Source organism: Apodemus sylvaticus, chromosome 2 (assembly GCF_947179515.1).
Source record: "Apodemus sylvaticus chromosome 2, mApoSyl1.1, whole genome shotgun sequence".
NCBI classification, from domain to species: domain Eukaryota; kingdom Metazoa; phylum Chordata; class Mammalia; order Rodentia; family Muridae; genus Apodemus; species Apodemus sylvaticus.
This window is the reverse complement of record NC_067473.1, coordinates 145,489,798-145,506,993: the sequence shown is the minus strand read 5'-3', so window position 1 is coordinate 145,506,993 and position 17,196 is coordinate 145,489,798. Positions and strand designations below refer to the sequence as shown.

At 49.4% G+C, this 17,196-nt stretch overlaps 1 protein-coding gene across 1 annotated transcript in view; it reads left to right on the top strand.

Moving 5' to 3' along the window:
• The window catches only part of Atp2b2 (ATPase plasma membrane Ca2+ transporting 2), a 98,346-nt gene that overhangs the window by 49,266 nt on the left and 31,884 nt on the right, over positions 1-17,196 (top strand). The window contains exons 8-9 of the mRNA XM_052172890.1: positions 605-819; positions 4,934-5,176. Coding sequence (XP_052028850.1) covers positions 605-819; positions 4,934-5,176 — 458 coding nt within the window. The remainder of the gene's footprint in view (positions 1-604; positions 820-4,933; positions 5,177-17,196) is intronic.

Here is a 17,196-nt window from a genome sequence, read left to right as displayed (position 1 = left end):
CACTCTCCCTGAGAATAGCACATATTCCTGATGTCTTTTCAAATAGCACCCCCTCTAAGATGACACCCTGGTCATGCTAACTACAGCAGCCACATCTTCTGCCATGACTTCCTGGCGTTTTTTCTCACAGCAACAATCCATGTCTATCATGGTAGCACATACAATGGTGGCTGTCTTTGTTGCTGCTAGATCGCTGTGTCCTCGATGAGGAAGCACTATGTACCTGCTACATCACAGATGCTCAAAGGTGCTTGTTCAGTGAATGAGTAAAAGATTCTGCCTTCCCTCTTTATAGTGTGGCAGCCATATAGAGTGGCTCTTGATGTCCTCATGTGTTCCCTGGCCACGTGCTTCCAGTGTAGCTGAGTGTCGTGTGGGCAGGCACCATGCTAGGCACTTTACCTGCATTTCCACGTGAGCATTACAAAACCCCAGGAAGGAAATCTTCCCCCTATGCCTCATTGTACAGAAGAGGCGACTGGCGCTCTCTGAGAATCAAAGCAAGGCCCCTGGCCACAAAGCAAGGAAAAGCAGCTAGCAGATTAGCTGTGAACATGTCACCCCCACTCCGGGAGCCCTCTGAGCAGGTGTCCCCATGTCACAGGCCTGGTGATGTCGGCCATCACGGTGATCATCCTGGTGCTCTACTTCACGGTGGACACCTTCGTGGTCAACAAGAAGCCATGGCTGACGGAGTGCACACCTGTCTACGTACAGTACTTTGTCAAGTTCTTCATCATCGGTGTGACGGTGCTGGTGGTCGCTGTGCCCGAGGGCCTCCCTCTGGCTGTCACCATCTCACTGGCCTATTCTGTGAAGGTAAGAGAAAAGAGCAGTGTTGGACACCTGAAGCAGTCCCAGCTGGGACTGTCAGGGAACAAGGGAGGGCGTGGCGCTAGTACTTGCAGATGGGCTACAAAGGGTGTGACTGCAACTTGGACTTGGAGAGAGTGTGTGGGCTAGTCCCCCAAATTCAGACCCCTTCAGAAGCATGAAGCAAGCCAAGAGCAAGGCCCTGACCACACAGGATCCCTCATTGTTCAGACCCCGCAACGCATGGCTTTGTGGGGATGCAGCCTGGGCTGGCCAGACCTTCAGAATTTTTTTTTCAAAAAGAAGCCAAAAATCTATACCTACTGTAAACTCTCTAAATCTGTATTGACAGCTCAGACTTACAAAATAAAATGGGACTGGAGGGTGGCTCAGTGATAGATCACTTAATTGGCAAGCCTGAGGCCACAGTGCTTGCAAGACATCATTGTACAAGGCAGAAGACAACCCCATCTCACCAAACCCAACAGGTCATGCCCAAAGGTGCGGAATGCATGAGCAAAAGCACACAGGAAGCCACTACCCTTCAGGTAGGGGTTGCTGAAAACACAGGAGGATTTAAGTGGCGTACCACTAGGATTTTTGCTGGCCAAGTGGGACTCTAGGACCTTCCCTAAGCACCCATGTACCTGCTGATGCAGTGGCTATCAGAGACCCCACATGCTGCAAATCTGGCCCAGTGTACCATTACCAGATTGTCCTACCTGCTCACGTGCTTCCTTTTCCTTGGAGTTTTCCATCCTTTTGGATAGAGATGGGGATTCCACTTTCCCAGGGTCTCAACACCAAGATATCACTGAAAAGGCTTTCACTCTGAGATGTTGGCAACTCAGCCAGAGGACAAGGCGAGTGTCAGCTTCCCAGCCAGAGTTTGGGCTGCACCCTGTGGTGTAATTCCATATAGAGGGTGCTCTCCCACAGGGGCCAGCAAGTGGCAGTTCTGTGTAAGGGGTACAGTGCTAATCAGCTCCCTCTCTTACAGTTCTCAAAGAAACCCCCTCCAACAAACCAAAGCCCAAACAGGTCACAACACAGTGCTCCCCAAGGGCCCAGGGCCTGCCTGGCAAGGATAACTCTTACACAACCATGAGGGTCCCCACTGCCACACCAGGGAGCTAGGGTCTCTGTGAAGCTCGACAAAGCTGGTTTGGGGACATCATGAATCAACAGCGCTAAGCCTGAGAATCTTCTGAAGTTTTTATCTCTGGCACCTTTGGTCATCTCTGGTCATGTGACTGGCAAAGCCACAGAAGCACAGTAGTTAGCACATAGGTGTATCCGTTCCTCTCAACAGGAATATCACGCAATCCAGCCGTGTCATTTTAAATGCCTCAATTTAACTGGCTTTAAGAAAAAAAAAAAAACTGGGCCAAGAGCTGTCTCTGTGTGTAAAGTGCTTGCTGTGTAAATGTGAAAACCCAAGATCAGATCCCAGCACCCATATAAAGGTCAGGCCTGGAAACATGTACCTGTCACCCCACCACTGTGACCCCAGTTCAGAAGGGAGCCACACAGGCAGATCCTGAAAGATGGCCTAACTGACGTGGCAAGTTCTAGGTTCCGCGAGAGACCCTGTCTCAAAAAAACAAGGCTTTTCTAAGCCGCCTAATGTCAGTCTCTAACCTCCAGTTACACGCGTTTGGGCAGGGATATCCACACCTAGGAGTGGAGCTTAAAGCGTGACTGGGGAGAGTATAGCTCGGCGGTAGGAGCGCTACCCTAGCATGCAAGTGGCTCTGGATTTGATCCCCAGTGCCACATAAACCAGGCATGGAAATACACAAACTGTGACCCCAATACTTGTGAAGTGGGGCAGGAAAATGAGAAGGTCAAGGTCACCTTGAACACAGCAAGTTCAAGGTCAGCATGAAATCCAGGAGACCTTGTCTCAGAAACAGGTAGCGTTAACCTTAATCATACAGATTTACTCACACTTACATCCAAATTATCAACAATCCAAGAATGTAATCAGCTCAAGGAATGCTACCTTTGGTTACTGTTTGATAATGTCTTTAAAATCTGGTATCTCTCGCGCACTTTGGACCACATTTTAAGTGTCCCTCATCCTCAGCAACTGCCATGCTGGACAGTCCAGATAAGAGACTTTTGTGTGTTTTGTTTTGAATTTTGTTTTGTTGGTTATAGAGGTTCACTGAACAGCCCAGGCTGGCCTTGAACTTAACAACAATCCTCCTGCCTCTATCTCCCAAGTGCTGGAATGTGTCTCCACACCTAGCTTCCAAAAAGAGATTCTAAAAGGGCTGATGCTCCTTCAGTAGGGCAGGTGGACTGGTGTGTAGAATGAGCCAGACTGCCAGGGTAGGCCAGGCTGGTGGGCTAGGCTGAGCTGGTAGGTTAGGTGGAGGAGCTGGTAGGTTAGGCTGAGCTGGTAGGTTAGGCTGAGCTGGTAGGTTAGGCTGAGCTGGTAGGTTAGGCTGAGCTGGTAGGTTAGGTGGAGGAGCTGGTAGGTTAGATGGAGGAGCTGGTAGGTTAGGCTGAGCTGGACCCCAACTCCAGTCTTCACTCTCACCACACGGGTGATCTTGCTCAGTTCACTTTGCCTGGAATTTGTCAATTGCAAAGTGGATTTCCAGGCTCCTCAAAGGTCTCCTGGGATCCTTATAGAACAATCCCAGAAAACAGACTGGCAAGCATGTTGCAAACTCAGATGGCCATTGATCAGCTGGCCACTGTCCACTTACTGGAGCTACTATGGGGAGTTATATGAAAGGAAACACAATAGCCTTTTATTCTACCAATATTCCATTTTAGTAAAGTAAGTACCGATTTAAAAGATCCAAGGGTACTCTTTTAACATTGTAATAAAGGGTTACTGTTGGGGGCGGGGGGACAAGAATGAAGGAAACCAAATCCACTGGCACAGACTCCACTTGAATTTGCCTCTAGGAACAAAAATTTCTCCTGTGACATGGGCTCAGCAGGGCCTGCCTGAGAATGATGTCATTTTCATCTCTTGTGGGACAATCTAGAAGTTGGGAGTATAGAACTGGGTCAGAAAGAAAGGCACATAGAAGGAAATAAATGCTAATTGATCCAGTAGGGTAGTGCTATAAATTTAAAAAGGAAGAGAAGTTGATAAATAAGACACGTATTTTCTTTTGTATTAAACGTGTAGTAACTTACGTGCATCTTCTTTTGCATTACATTTAGTGTATACATGTGTGCCCATGCATGTGCACACGCATGTCACAGTGCACTTTGGGCATCAGAGGATAACTTAAGAGAGTCAGTTCGTTCCTTCCGCCATCTGGGTCCCAGCAAATGACAGTCTGCTGGGCCATCTCACTAGCCTTTAATTTTTCTCTTTTCTCTGTGTATGTATGTGTGTACACTCGTGTGTGTGTGTGTGTGTGTGTGTGTGTGTGTGTGTGTGTGTGTATTAATCGGGGATTACAGCAGTGGCTATGTGGGTAAGAGTGCTTGCTGTGTGATCCTGAGGACCTGAGTTCAGACTCTCAGGGCCCATGTAAACAGCTGTGTGTGGCCGTGTGTGCCTGGACCCCCACCCTGCCCCCACAGTCAGAGCAGGCAGACTGGGAGGTAACTGACTGGGGCTTCTTGGCCAGTCAGTCTAGTCAAAAAAGCAGAGAGCTCCAGGTTCAGGGAGAGACTCCATCTTAAGTGGTGAAAGCAGAGAGCCACAGAGGAGGCTCCTTTTATCATCTCGCACATCCGCAGGTGACACCGCGTGCGTGCACACACACAGAGGAAGCCAGGTATGGTTGAGCACACCTGCAATCTCAGCACTTAGGAGATAGAGACAGGAGGATCACGAGTTCAAGGTCATCCTTGACTGGGTTGCTAGTTCCAGGACAACCTGTGCTGCGTGAGACCCTGTTCCCAAAACAGAAAATGGGTGACTTGTGTGGTGAAAATTAATAAATTCAGCTACCCAAAATTTAAACAGCTCAAGTGATTAATGAAAAGGAGGCCCACATGAGAAGCTAAATGAGCCCAGAGGTCATTTGTCCGTGCAGAGGATAAGAGAAGCAATCCTCCCTCTCTCTCTCTCTCTCTCTCTCTCTCTCTCTCTCTCTCTCTCTCTCTCTCTCGGTTTCTCTCTCACTTGTCCACTCTCTAGAAAATGATGAAAGACAACAACCTGGTGCGCCACCTGGATGCCTGTGAAACTATGGGCAACGCCACAGCCATCTGCTCAGACAAGACAGGCACGCTGACCACCAACCGCATGACCGTGGTACAGGCCTATGTCGGCGACGTGCACTACAAGGAGATCCCTGATCCCAGCTCCATCAATGCCAAGACGCTGGAGCTGCTGGTCAACGCCATTGCCATCAACAGCGCCTACACCACCAAGATCCTCGTAAGTAGATATGGGCTCGCCCTCTGGAGCAGAGCGCCTGGCTCAGCTGCTGAGTCTGAGTCGCTCGCAAAACAGGCGGCTCAGCGCTTAACCTTCTACTAACGTGGCTGCAGTGTTTGTGAAACCAAAACAAAGTGTTGTTGTTATTGTTGTTTATTGGTGGTTGCTGTGATTTATTTTTAAATCCTGCCATTGACCCCTCAACATACACATACATGCACACCACACACACACACACACACACACACTTAAAAAAAAAAAAAAACAAATAAGTAGACACCATTTAGCCCTGGCACGGGACTCAGAAATCCTCCTGCCTCTGCCTCCTGAGTGCTAAGATATAAAGGCATGCACCACCACATCCAGCCATACAGAGTCTGCATTCTGTATAAACAGGCTCCAGGCTCCCGTTGATTCAATCAATGCTGGCTCAGAAATAGGACGAGGCCTGGGGAGATGGTACAGGTGGAGCAGTTGTCTTGCAAACAAAAGGACCTGAGTTCAGTACTCCGACACTTTTTAAAAATCTGGGTATGTGGGCCAGTGAGGTGGCTCACTGAGTTATAGGAGCTTGCTGCCAAGCCCAGCCAGCTGTTCACTCTCCAGTGCTCTCACAGTAACAAGAGAACGAACTCCAGACGTTATCCCCAGGGCCACAGCATACATGGGCTGGGTGCGGGCGAGCACACCCATCATCCCAGCACTGGTGAGGCCGGCCTAGCCTGCTTATCAAGCTCCAAGTCAGGGAGAGATGCCATTTCCAAAGGCATGAGGAGGACTCCTGAGGAAAACACCTGATGCCATCTGGCTGTCAGCATATGTGTGCATATCTGCACATCTGCCTACACACATGCCATCACACACGCACACACATACACACACACACACACACACCAACGCACAAACACAAAAATGTGTGCATTGTGCAAGGCCCTGACAGACTCCTTTCAAGCCAAGTTTGGCCACTTGTCCTCAGTAGCCCAGCTAAAGACCAACCAAAAGAGAAAAGCAGAAAGTGGGGAGACTTATTCAGCGTAGTCATATCAGGAAGAACAAAGAAGTCTAGAAACTTTACCCCAAGCTCACCTTCAGGGTTCTAGCATGAGGTTCATATTTAAAGGACTAAACAGGCCTGTGCTGAGTTGCAAGGACATTGAAGATCAGCAGACTTTATTTCTTGTCCTTACAACCTAACTGCAGGAAAACAGCCGTTTCTTAGTGTTTACCCTACACTGGGTGTCAGTCAAGAGAGGGAGTTCTGCATGGACTTTGCATGGTCTCGGCATGGTCTCTACATGGGTTCTGCATGGGACCTGCATGGGTTCTACATGGGTTCTGCATGGGCTCTTCATGGGTTCTGCATAGAACCTGCATGGGTTCTACATGGGTTCTGCATGGGCCCTGCATGGGTTCTGCATGGGTTCTGCATGGGCTCTGATGGGCTCTGCATGGGTTCTGCATGGGCTCTACATGGGCCCTGCATGGGTTCTGCATGGGTTCTGCATGGGTTCTGCATGGGCTCTGCATGGGTTCTGCATGGGCTCTGCATGGGTTCTACTGTGCCATGTTATCTGAAGAACACAAGCATTCACGGACTTTAGTGGGAGACCCCAACCCTGTGTGTAGACACTGTGCATTCAGGCTGAGCCCCACCCCACACCTCCAGCCTTCCTCACACCTCTCAGAGCAGGAAGAGGGCTGTGCTGATAGGGGAGGGAGCAGCACCAGGTCCAGGCTAGTTCAGCTCCGCTCTGCACTGTCGCCTCCTCTGCCAAGCTAGGCAGTGCTAGTCCGAAAGGCAACCGGGTTCTGAGAGAACAGAAGCTGTGAGAGACCATGGAGAGCCATGCTAGGATCTGCCGCTGTGGTATTTTGTCATATCGTATTGGTTAGTGTACGTGCATTAGGAGATTAGTCCGAGTTGGGGTGGCAGGTGCCACTCTCATAGGGAAGTGCTGGGATCAAAGTGACCATTTTCACAAGGCGTGTCTCTCAGAGGATGCTGTCATGACATTCCGGGTTACAGAAACATCCCCCTGAATGAGCCGTAACTCCCTGCCTCAGCTAACTGGCCTGTGCTGAGATCCCTGCTTGCTAGAGAAGCACCAGTGACCTCTTGTTAATTAACCAGATGTCTCTCATCCAGATGTTCTCTGCCGCTCAGCTGTAGGGTATTTCTGTGTAGCTGAGAAGCCCTTCAAATGCGCTGGAAACCTGACCTCCCCTCCTGTCCCTGAAGGGTGCGTCAGCATGGGTGTGGGTCCGTAGGAGCCAGGAGAAGTGTGAGTTACTGAAGAGCCTGAGAGTCAGCAGCACTGGGGCAGGGCGGGCAAAGGAAGGAGAAGCAGCTTCTGCACCCCCGCCAGCTGAGCAGCCATCCCTGCCACCGTGGGGCTGCAGGCTAAGGAAGCAAAGCGACAACGGGGGAAGTAGGTCGGAGCCCATGTGTAATGGCACACCAGCGGGGGAAGGGTACCAGAAATGACAGCATCCTTATCTCCTTTCCCCCAGTTCGGAAGCGAGGGAGATGGGCGATGCTTTATTCAGTTCCCAGAGCTTTCCAAAAATAACAAGACACTGCTGAGGATTTTTGTCCTGCAGATTTGGCAGAGATGGGCAGGGAGTCCCAAAGCAGGGTGGTGGAGGGGGGCCACGTGGGCACAGGCCCATGGAGTGGGCTTGGAGTGAGGTGCCTGTGTGTCCTTTATAGTCAGAGGAAGTTTGGGGGAAGCTGTCTAGAGGACTGCATGGAAGCCTCTAGCTACAGTGGTGAATCTCCATGGAGCAGTGAATTAGGGGCTGGTAGAGAACTCTGGTGGTGTCTTCTGATAAGATGGGCTAAAGCTGTGTGTAGGTGGCATCAAGGTCAGAGGTCAAAAGTCTACCCAGGGTGAAGGTGCAGCTGCTGAGGCTGGGAAAGAAGCCATGTTAACCAGCATTAGGGGTAGCCGGGCAGTGGTGGCACATGCCTTTAATCCCAGCACTTGGGAGGCAGAGGCAGGTGGATTTCTGAGTTCGAGGCCAGCCTGGTCTACAAAGTGAGTTCCAGGACAGCCAGAGCTACACAGAGAAACCCTGTCTCAAAAAATATCAAAACAAAAACAAACAAACAAAAAAAGCAAAAACAAAAACAAACAAACAAACAAACAAAAAAACCACCAGTGTTAGGGGCAGAGTCTTCATACTAACAGTACCCTTACAAGCCAGGTTTGCCCACTCAACCTCAGTAGGGCCAATCAAAGACAAGCTTAATAGAGGAAAGCAGGAAGGGGAGTGAGGTTTGTTCAGTGCAGCCATATTGGGAAGAGAAATAAAAGGAGACCCACTCCTACCCCAACCCCGACATGGTTTGTTTAAATAGAAGGCAAGAGGTATTCATAGACAGCCCTGGTCAGGGCATCATCCCCTACCCCCATCGCAGATCCATCATTTTCTGGACTCCAGTCTTGTGCCAGGGTCTGACAAGTCAAAAGTGTGTGAGATCTTTTTTCAGAAAACAAGCCCAGACCCCCTCTGGCTAGCACCAGAATTCTACCTTTTGCTTCTCACAGTCTGAGTCCTGGGGAAATTTCCAGTTTCTTCACGTCTGTCGTTTCAGGAGTCTGATAAGCCAAAGGGAGGAACACATGCATCCCTTCAGAACAATGGTTCTCAACCTGTGGGTCATGTTGCCTTTGGGAATTTAAGGACAAGGGTTGCATATCAGATATCCTATATATCAGATATTTACATTACAATTCATAACAGTGGCAAAATTGCAATTATGAAGTAATGATGAAAATAATTTTATGGTTGGGGATCACCACAGCATAAGAAAGTGTATTAAAAGGTCACAGCATTACAGAAGTTGAGGACCACTACTTTAGAATATCTTCATTCTTGCCAGGACCAGGACCTGGGGTACTAGATTTGTAACACAAGTCAGGAGGTCACTTACCTCTTAGGTAGCAGGTTCCCTTGCTATGTCACAAAGCTTGGCCCCCAAGGACCCCTGTGTGTGCCTGTAAAACAATGCTCTCTGTCCATACAGTTCTCTTTGCCATGGGCTAACATCCATTAGCATAGGAGCTAATGGGTGTAAGTGGGTAGTGGTTAAGATGCCAATGCCTGCCTGGCCTTGAACCCCTCCCTAGCTGTGTGAATGAAAAAGTTACTCAACTTCTCTATTCCTCAGTCTCCCTGGAGAAAAGATTGGATTGTGGCAGGCAGAGTTTGGGAGTGGTAGGTGCCAGCTCAAACCCTGGCATGTGGTCAGCATGTGGTCAGCATGAGGTAGAACTGCTGTCTTGGTCCATCAGTGAATCACCTTTCTAAGAACACTCCATTGGGAATAAAGCAGAGGCTGAGAAACAATCAGGCGCTGGGCATTGTTCTGGTCAAGAAACGGGTCTTTCCCAAAGCCTAACAGGCATCCAGAGGCAATGCCAGGCCCTAAAGATATCTGCTCTATGAGAAGGCCCAAATTAGAAGCTCCAACCAACAAACCCCACCCCCTATGCTGGTTCTGGGAAAGGCCTGGAGTCCAGAGGGTCAGCTTCATACCCAGGCCCTTCCATCCACATAAGGCTAAGGGCATCTTGGGAGTTCTTTACCTGGTCCAGGAGAACCCCCAAGAAGAGATGGAAGTCCATTTTCCTCACTTCCAAGTAACAGTCCACCACTGTCAAGGCAGGAGCTGATGCAGAGGCCATGGAAGAGTGCTACTTCCTGGCTTATTCACCCATGGCTTGCTCGTCTGTCTTTCTTATAGCATCCAGGACCACCAGCCCAAGGGTGGCTCCACCTGCCATGTGCTGGCCCCTCCCACATTAATCATTAAGAAAATGCACTATATACACACCTGTAGGCCAACTTTATGAAGGCATTTTTTCAATTGAAAGTCCATCTTCCCAAGCCAAGTGTGGTGGCACATACCTTTAAATTCAGCCCTTAGGAGGCAGAAGCAGATGATCTCTGAATTCAAGTCCAGCCTGGTCTACAGAGTTTGTTCCAGGGCAGCCAGGAATATACACAGAAACCCTGTCTCTTAAAAAACAAAAGCAAAGGCATGGAAATTTTCCCTTCTCAAATGACAACTGTGCATATCAAGTTAAAACTACCCACCACGTTCATCTACCCTGCAAGCCAAGTTGGTGCTCCACACTGAAGGACAGACTGAACCACGCAAAAGGACATGGCAGGAAAGATACGGTCTTTCCATGCTCCATTCCACTGAGAATGGACCAAAGCTTGGCCAGGACACGGGGCTCTGTGTGGGGACCCTCCATGTGCAAAGCTGCTGTGTCCTTGGTGTCTCCTGAAGGCTGTATGACAATGGCTCTTTGACAGTGAACAGCAACGAAGTAAGCTCTGGAATACTAGATGGAGGAGGGAGAAGTGACTTTATAGGTAAATAAATGTATGATTAGTGGGGTGATGAAGGGGAAGGAGGGAGGGAAGAAGAGAGGGAGGGAGGGAGGAAGTGATGCTATGGGTGGGTAAGTGGATGAATGGAAGGTTGTGAGTGTACAGATGAGGGATGGATGGATTTTGATAGATGTTGAGTGAACCGAGGAATATGAGTGGGGAATGAATGGATGGATATGGTGGGCAGATGGATGGACTGTTGGATAGATGGACATATGTATGCAGATAGATGGGTGGATGGGTGCGTGGATGGATGGACAGACAGGTGGGTAGATGGATGCATGGATGGATGAATGGATGGATGGATGGGTGGATGGATGAATGGATGGATGGATGATGGATGGATGAATGGATGGATGGATGGATGAATGGATGGATGAATGGATGGATGGATGGGTGGGTGGATGGGTAGATGGATGCATGGATGGATGAATGGATGGATGGATGGATGGGTGGATGGGTGGATGGATGGATAGATGGATGGATAGATGGATGGATGGATGGATGGGTGGGTGGATGGATGGATGGATAGATGGATGGATAGATGGATGGATGGATGGATGGGTGGGTGGATGGATGGATGGATGGATGGATAGATGGATGGATGGATGGACGGGTGGGTGGATGGATGCATGCATGGATACATGGATGGATGGATGTGTGGGTGGATAGATGGATACATAAATATGGATTGTTCTAAGTGCATAGGTAGCAGAATGGAATGGATGTGGGTGGTTAGGTAGGCAGATGGATAGATGTGGGTAGATGAATGGTTGGATATGGATGAATGGATATATGGAAATGGGAAGGTGGGTAGGTAGGTGGGTAGATGGTTGGAATGATGGATAGGATTCAGTGAATGTAAAACATGGATGGGTGGATGAGCATGGGTGAGTGACTGGATGGAGGTGAGGAAGACTGCATAGGTGGATGGCTACACTGGCCAGTGACCACTTGATAGTGAGGTGGCAGGAGTCTCAGGAAGGTCCCATCCCCATAGCTCTTTCCATGGCAGCAAAAGGTGGATATGAACCCCAGATCCAGACCAGGCAGCACCAGGGCTCGATGGCTGCCTCCCGCGTGCTCTCCTCCGAAGCCGCCTTTGGATCCGAAGGCTGCCTTCAGTGATCCAGAGACCTCTTGATTTGAATGTATCTTTTATTCTTTAGAAACCAAACGAGCAGAGCCCGGGGGCAGCTCAGCTGGTACAGTGCTCCTGTAACCACAGGCATTTCCACCCGCACACAAGTTCCTCAAATAACGACTCTAGGAGTGAATTATTTATGAATAATTGCCTAGGCCAAAAGCTTTGGCTTGTTCCCACTAGCTCGTAACTCAATTACCCTATTTATTCTATTCCAATCCCCACCATGTGGTTGGTTACCTCTCCTCAGGTTCACGTGACCATCTTCCTCAGTCTGGGGCTAATCTCTCCCTCACCTGACTCTGTCCTAGAAATCCTCTCTCTGTTCTAGAGCTTCCACCTCCCTCTTCCCTGCGTAAGCCAATAGGCCAACAGCATTTTATTGACAGGAGATGCTTCCCTACATACATAAGAAATTCTCTCTACATGCATGTCTAGCACTACGGAAGTCCTGGATTCAATCCTCAGCGTTGCATGAACCAGATGTGATGCTCACATCTGTAGTCCCAAGACTCTAGAAGGTCTTAAGACAAAGATCAGAGGTTTATAGCAGCTCCCGGACACCCCACAGCAGAGGGCCCCAAGAATCCAGAGGAACCCTCTGAGAGGCAGAGGGGCCATAGCATTGCAGGCAAGTACAGCCCCACAGAGACCCTCAAATCTAGAGATACTCAACTCTTTCTGGAAACATGAGGATGTGAGATGAAGCTCAGAGCTAAGGGGTTTTAGGCCACAGATGAGCCTCTGATAGTCTCCGCAACCCCCAGTCCTCAGGAGACCCACTGAAGTACAGATGGGTGTATGCGGTCTGAGGGGGCACGCAGGGAGGCCGGGAGAGGCCCTGCAGGCCAGCCTCAAGCTCAGGCACCATCCCTTCAGAGAGCAGGGCCGTTTTCCTTCAGCTCTTACGTGCATGACTATGATCGCCATGGAAAGCTGCATGAGTCATCTTTTTGTCACAAATTGCTTCCCTGCCTCAGAAATCCTATTGAGAGCTCTTTACACACAGGCCTCTGCCTTTGTAGTCTCCAGCTCTTTGACCCTCAAGGCTTCTGGCTTCTTGTCACCCTGTCCTTCTCAGAGACACAGTCAAGTGTTCCAGTAGAAGTGGCTTTCCTCCGATTCAAAAGGCTCTCTGCCTTCTTAGAAAGACTTGCTCTTCCGCCCACGTTCACTCCTGCCTTAGCAGAAGCTGCTGAGCAGACATGGGCTCTTCAAAGCCGGCAGGCCTGGTACTGAACATTTGATATTACACAGAGGATGGCTGTGTGTGGAGCTGAAGCCATGTGAGAGCCCAGAGCCTCCATGAACTATGGAGAGAAAATGAGTCTCTCCGGAGCCCAACCTGGATCAGAAGGAACATAGCCCTGACAGGGTATTTTCTGAACAGATGAGCCCGCCGTGCCTTGTTAGAAGTCCCAGGGTGCCTGTTCCTAAGGTGGCTGCTGTGTCACCTGACCAGGGAGCCTGAGGAACACGCCTAAATGGTAGAAAGGATCTGCTGATTGTGCCACCATGAGTCATGGGGCCAAGCTGAGTATAAGGAGGCCGAGGGGGCAGGCTTGAGGTATTTGTGGGAGGGAGAGACGCCCCTGAGCCTGATCCTGGCTTCAAAGCCAGAGTCCAGTCTATCTCCAGGGAGACTCAAAAGGCTTCTAGTCAGACCACATGCCGCAGCTAGACTCTGGCCTTGGCAGGCATGAAGGAGGTGGTGGCTTGGGGTGAGTGAAATGGCAGAAACCACCTCATTAAACTCAGCAGCAATCCTGGTTTTCATCTTTTACAAACAGGACCTCTGAGGAAAGATGTCAAGAGTAAAGGACCCCAGATGGGGATCCGAGTTCTGACAGAGCTAGTAATCCCAGCATCCCACCCTTCCGCCTGTGCCCCACACTACTACACCTGCACACCTGAACCTCACACCAGCATACACCTCACACCAGCACGCTCCTCACACCAGCACGCTCCTCACACTAGCACACTCCTCACACCAGCACACACCTCACACCAGCACGCTCCTCACACCAGCACACACCTCACACCAGCACGCTCCTCACACCAGCACGCTCCTCACATCAGCACACACATCACACTAGCACACACCTCACACCAGCACACCTCACACCACCACACGCCTCATACCAGCACACACACGCACACACCTCACATCAGCTCCTCACCCCAGCACACTCCTCATACCAGCATACACCTCACACCAGCACACACCTCACACCAGCTCCTCACACCAGCACACTCCTCAGACCAGCATACACCTCACACCAACACACACAAGCACATACCACACACCAGCATACTCCTCACACCAGCACACAACTCACACCATTACACTCCTCACACCAGCACACTCCTCACATCAGTACACATGTCAGACCAGCACACATTCTTATGCCAAGACACATACTACATGTTGCTACACATTATACCTAACATAGGATACCATAACATGTAATACCCATCATAATCATACCTTGCAGCACAGCACACACAACAAATGCTATACAATACACTGTACATTTTTCCCACAACCCCATATCACAAAGAACAGCACACAGAGTGTACTCGATCTACCCATTTACTCTTGCTATTCACACTGCACAGCACAGCACATGGTACAATGCACAGTACATATACATGCCACACACCATTATCCGGCACATACAACACATGTTCCACAGCATACACATCCTATTTACCACAGAGTGTGCATAATACTCACTGGTAATATACAACACACCCCTCTCAGCCACTGGGTACACCATTCATACATATACTGTATGCCATCAAAACACACCACACACTGTTCACATGACAGATCTCGGTCCATATGAGCAGGACACACATGTGAGCAGTGCGTATGTAGCATGAGAAGCTTGAGAAGGTCCCCATGGATTTTGTTCCACATGTCCTGGGGACTCTTGTGTCCTGGACACCTGATCACCTTCCTGTTCCCCAGCCTTTCAGAGAGAGCTCATGGTTCACTGGTGGGGCTCACTGGATGGCTTAGTCACCTTGGAAACCTGGTATCTTAGACGTTCTTGGGGAGGCCCTTAGGTGACAATTCTGGAGGACAAATTGTGCCAAAATTCACCCTACCTGTTCTCCTGTTGGCAGCACTCCACACAGACAGTGGATTTATCAATCAACTGTATAGTTGGTCTCTGGCTGGTCCACGGTGCTGAAAGCTGGCAGAAGTGAGTCCAGGGTACAACCCACCTGACTGTCACTTTCAGTGACAGTGTTCTAGAGGTAGGCAGGAGTCACCAACAGTTGTTGTGAGTGCAGATGCAGGGGCAGGTCCTGGCTCAACTGCATGCGAGCAGTTCCACCTCTCCTCCTGGGGCCTCAGAGCCCACAGCTGTACAATGGGCACAGCAGCCCCGCCTCCTGGGAGCCACAAGGATGCAGCCTGAAGGGCCTGTGAGCAACTGGCTCAGCAGGAAACAGAGGCAACTCCGAGTGAAAGGACCATGCCTGGTGACTCATCCAGACATGGCAAGGGAGGGGCTGTCATTGCCAGTGTCTGTCCTTGAGGATGATACTTTGGTCCCAGGAAGCCAGTCATGTGGACAATAACCAAATTGCACTTTATCAACCTTGGTGTCTATGTGACAGATGCCCAAGAGAAACCAGCTTCGAATAAGGGATAGGTTATTTTGGTTGGTTTCCATCTGTGATCAGTGGGGCTTTGCTCTGGGCCTGTGGTGAGACCACAAATTGTGGTGAGGATATACATATGGCAGAGAGAGCCAGTCATCATGGTGGCAGGTAGCCAAAGCGATCAGGACGAGGAAACTGGCATCCTAGAATGTCCCCCTTTGGGGGACACTCAGTGACTCTATGATACCTGCTCTACTCTATCTCCTAACAGTGTCAGACTCTAAGACGTTTTTGACCCTTAGGGGGTGTTTAATATTCAAAAAGCGGTTACTCTGGGGTTTGCTTTGTTACTTTCCCTCATTGTAATAAAGCACGCACACCATGAGATCTGACCATTTTAACCTTTGGATCTTTAAGCACATGTGCTAGTAGGATTACACGCATTCCCATGGCTGGGACCCTTCCATAAATTTGTTGTCTTAAAACTGAACCTCCGGCCACAGTGACACTAACTTCTGTCGCCCGTCCTTGAACTCTGGGCGGTCACTTAGCCCTCCATCTCTAGGAGTTGATGCCTCTTAAGATCAGACCTTTGTCTGGCTGATTTCTCTTACCATAATGTCCTCAGCTTCACTGGTGTACTAGCAGACGTCAGAATGTCTTTCCTATTTAAGACTGGTATTATTCCACACTGTGTGTAAGCCACCGTCTGTGTTTCCATTCCGCTGCCTGTTGCTTCCACGGCTTAGTTACCATGGATGTGAATGCACTAAGGTCTCTTTGAGTCCCTGTCAGCCACTGTTTTAAGAAGATGTCCAGAAGTACACTTTGCTGTGTGACACAGCTTCTCTAGATCAAGTGTTTCAGGGGCTTCCGGCTTTCTACAGCGTCTGCATCATCTTGTGTTCTGACCAACGCCGTACAAGGATTCTGGCCACTCCACATTCTTGATGACATGTGTTATTTCTTATTTTATTTATTTATTTATTTATTTATTTATTTATTTATTTATTTATTGTGCTGTTTCTTATTTTGTTTGTTTATTTATTTATTGTGTTGTTTCTTATTTTGTTTGTTTATTTATTTGTTTGTTGGTTGGTTGGTTGGTTTTTGGGGTTTGGTTTTTTTTCAAGACAGGGTTTCTCTGTATAGCCCTGGCTGTCCTGGAGCTCACTCTGTAGACCAGGCTGGCCTCAAACTCAGAAATCCACCTGCCTCTGCCTCCCAGAGTGCCTGGGATTACAGGCATGTGCCACCACCACCGGGCATGTGTTATTTCTTGAAGCTTCTGCTACTTAATAGTAACATCATAATGGGTATGAAGTGATACATGCTAGGTATTTGGTTTTAATTTTATATGTCCATGGAAGGGGTGTGTGCTGTGTGTGAGTGCAGACGCCGTGGCATACTTGAGGTCAGAAAGCAGTTTTGTGGAGTCAGCTCTTTCCTTCCACCATGTGACTTCTGGGACTTGAACTCGGGTCCTCGGACTTGGTGGCAAGTGCCTTCCCTGGCCGAGCCATCTCACCAAGCCCTCAATCCCATTTATTTTTTCTAACTGTATTTATTGTTTGTAGCTCTTCAAACCATCTTGTAATGATTTTCACTGAATTCACTCCCCAGTACCAAAAGACAGAAACACTGATTGGCCCAGCTATGATAGGCCCATGGCCTCACCCTGAATGGCTGAGGGGTGTAACACCCAAGCAGGAGTGGGGGCGGGGGGGGCCTCTGGAACTGATTCAAAATTCTTACAGCAGTCCAGACCTGGCTTCAGCAGGTGTGTAGCAAGAGCGGCTTATTTCTTCCCCTCCCCGCAGGCAGTCCCAGCCCCAGAGTACAGACACCTCCT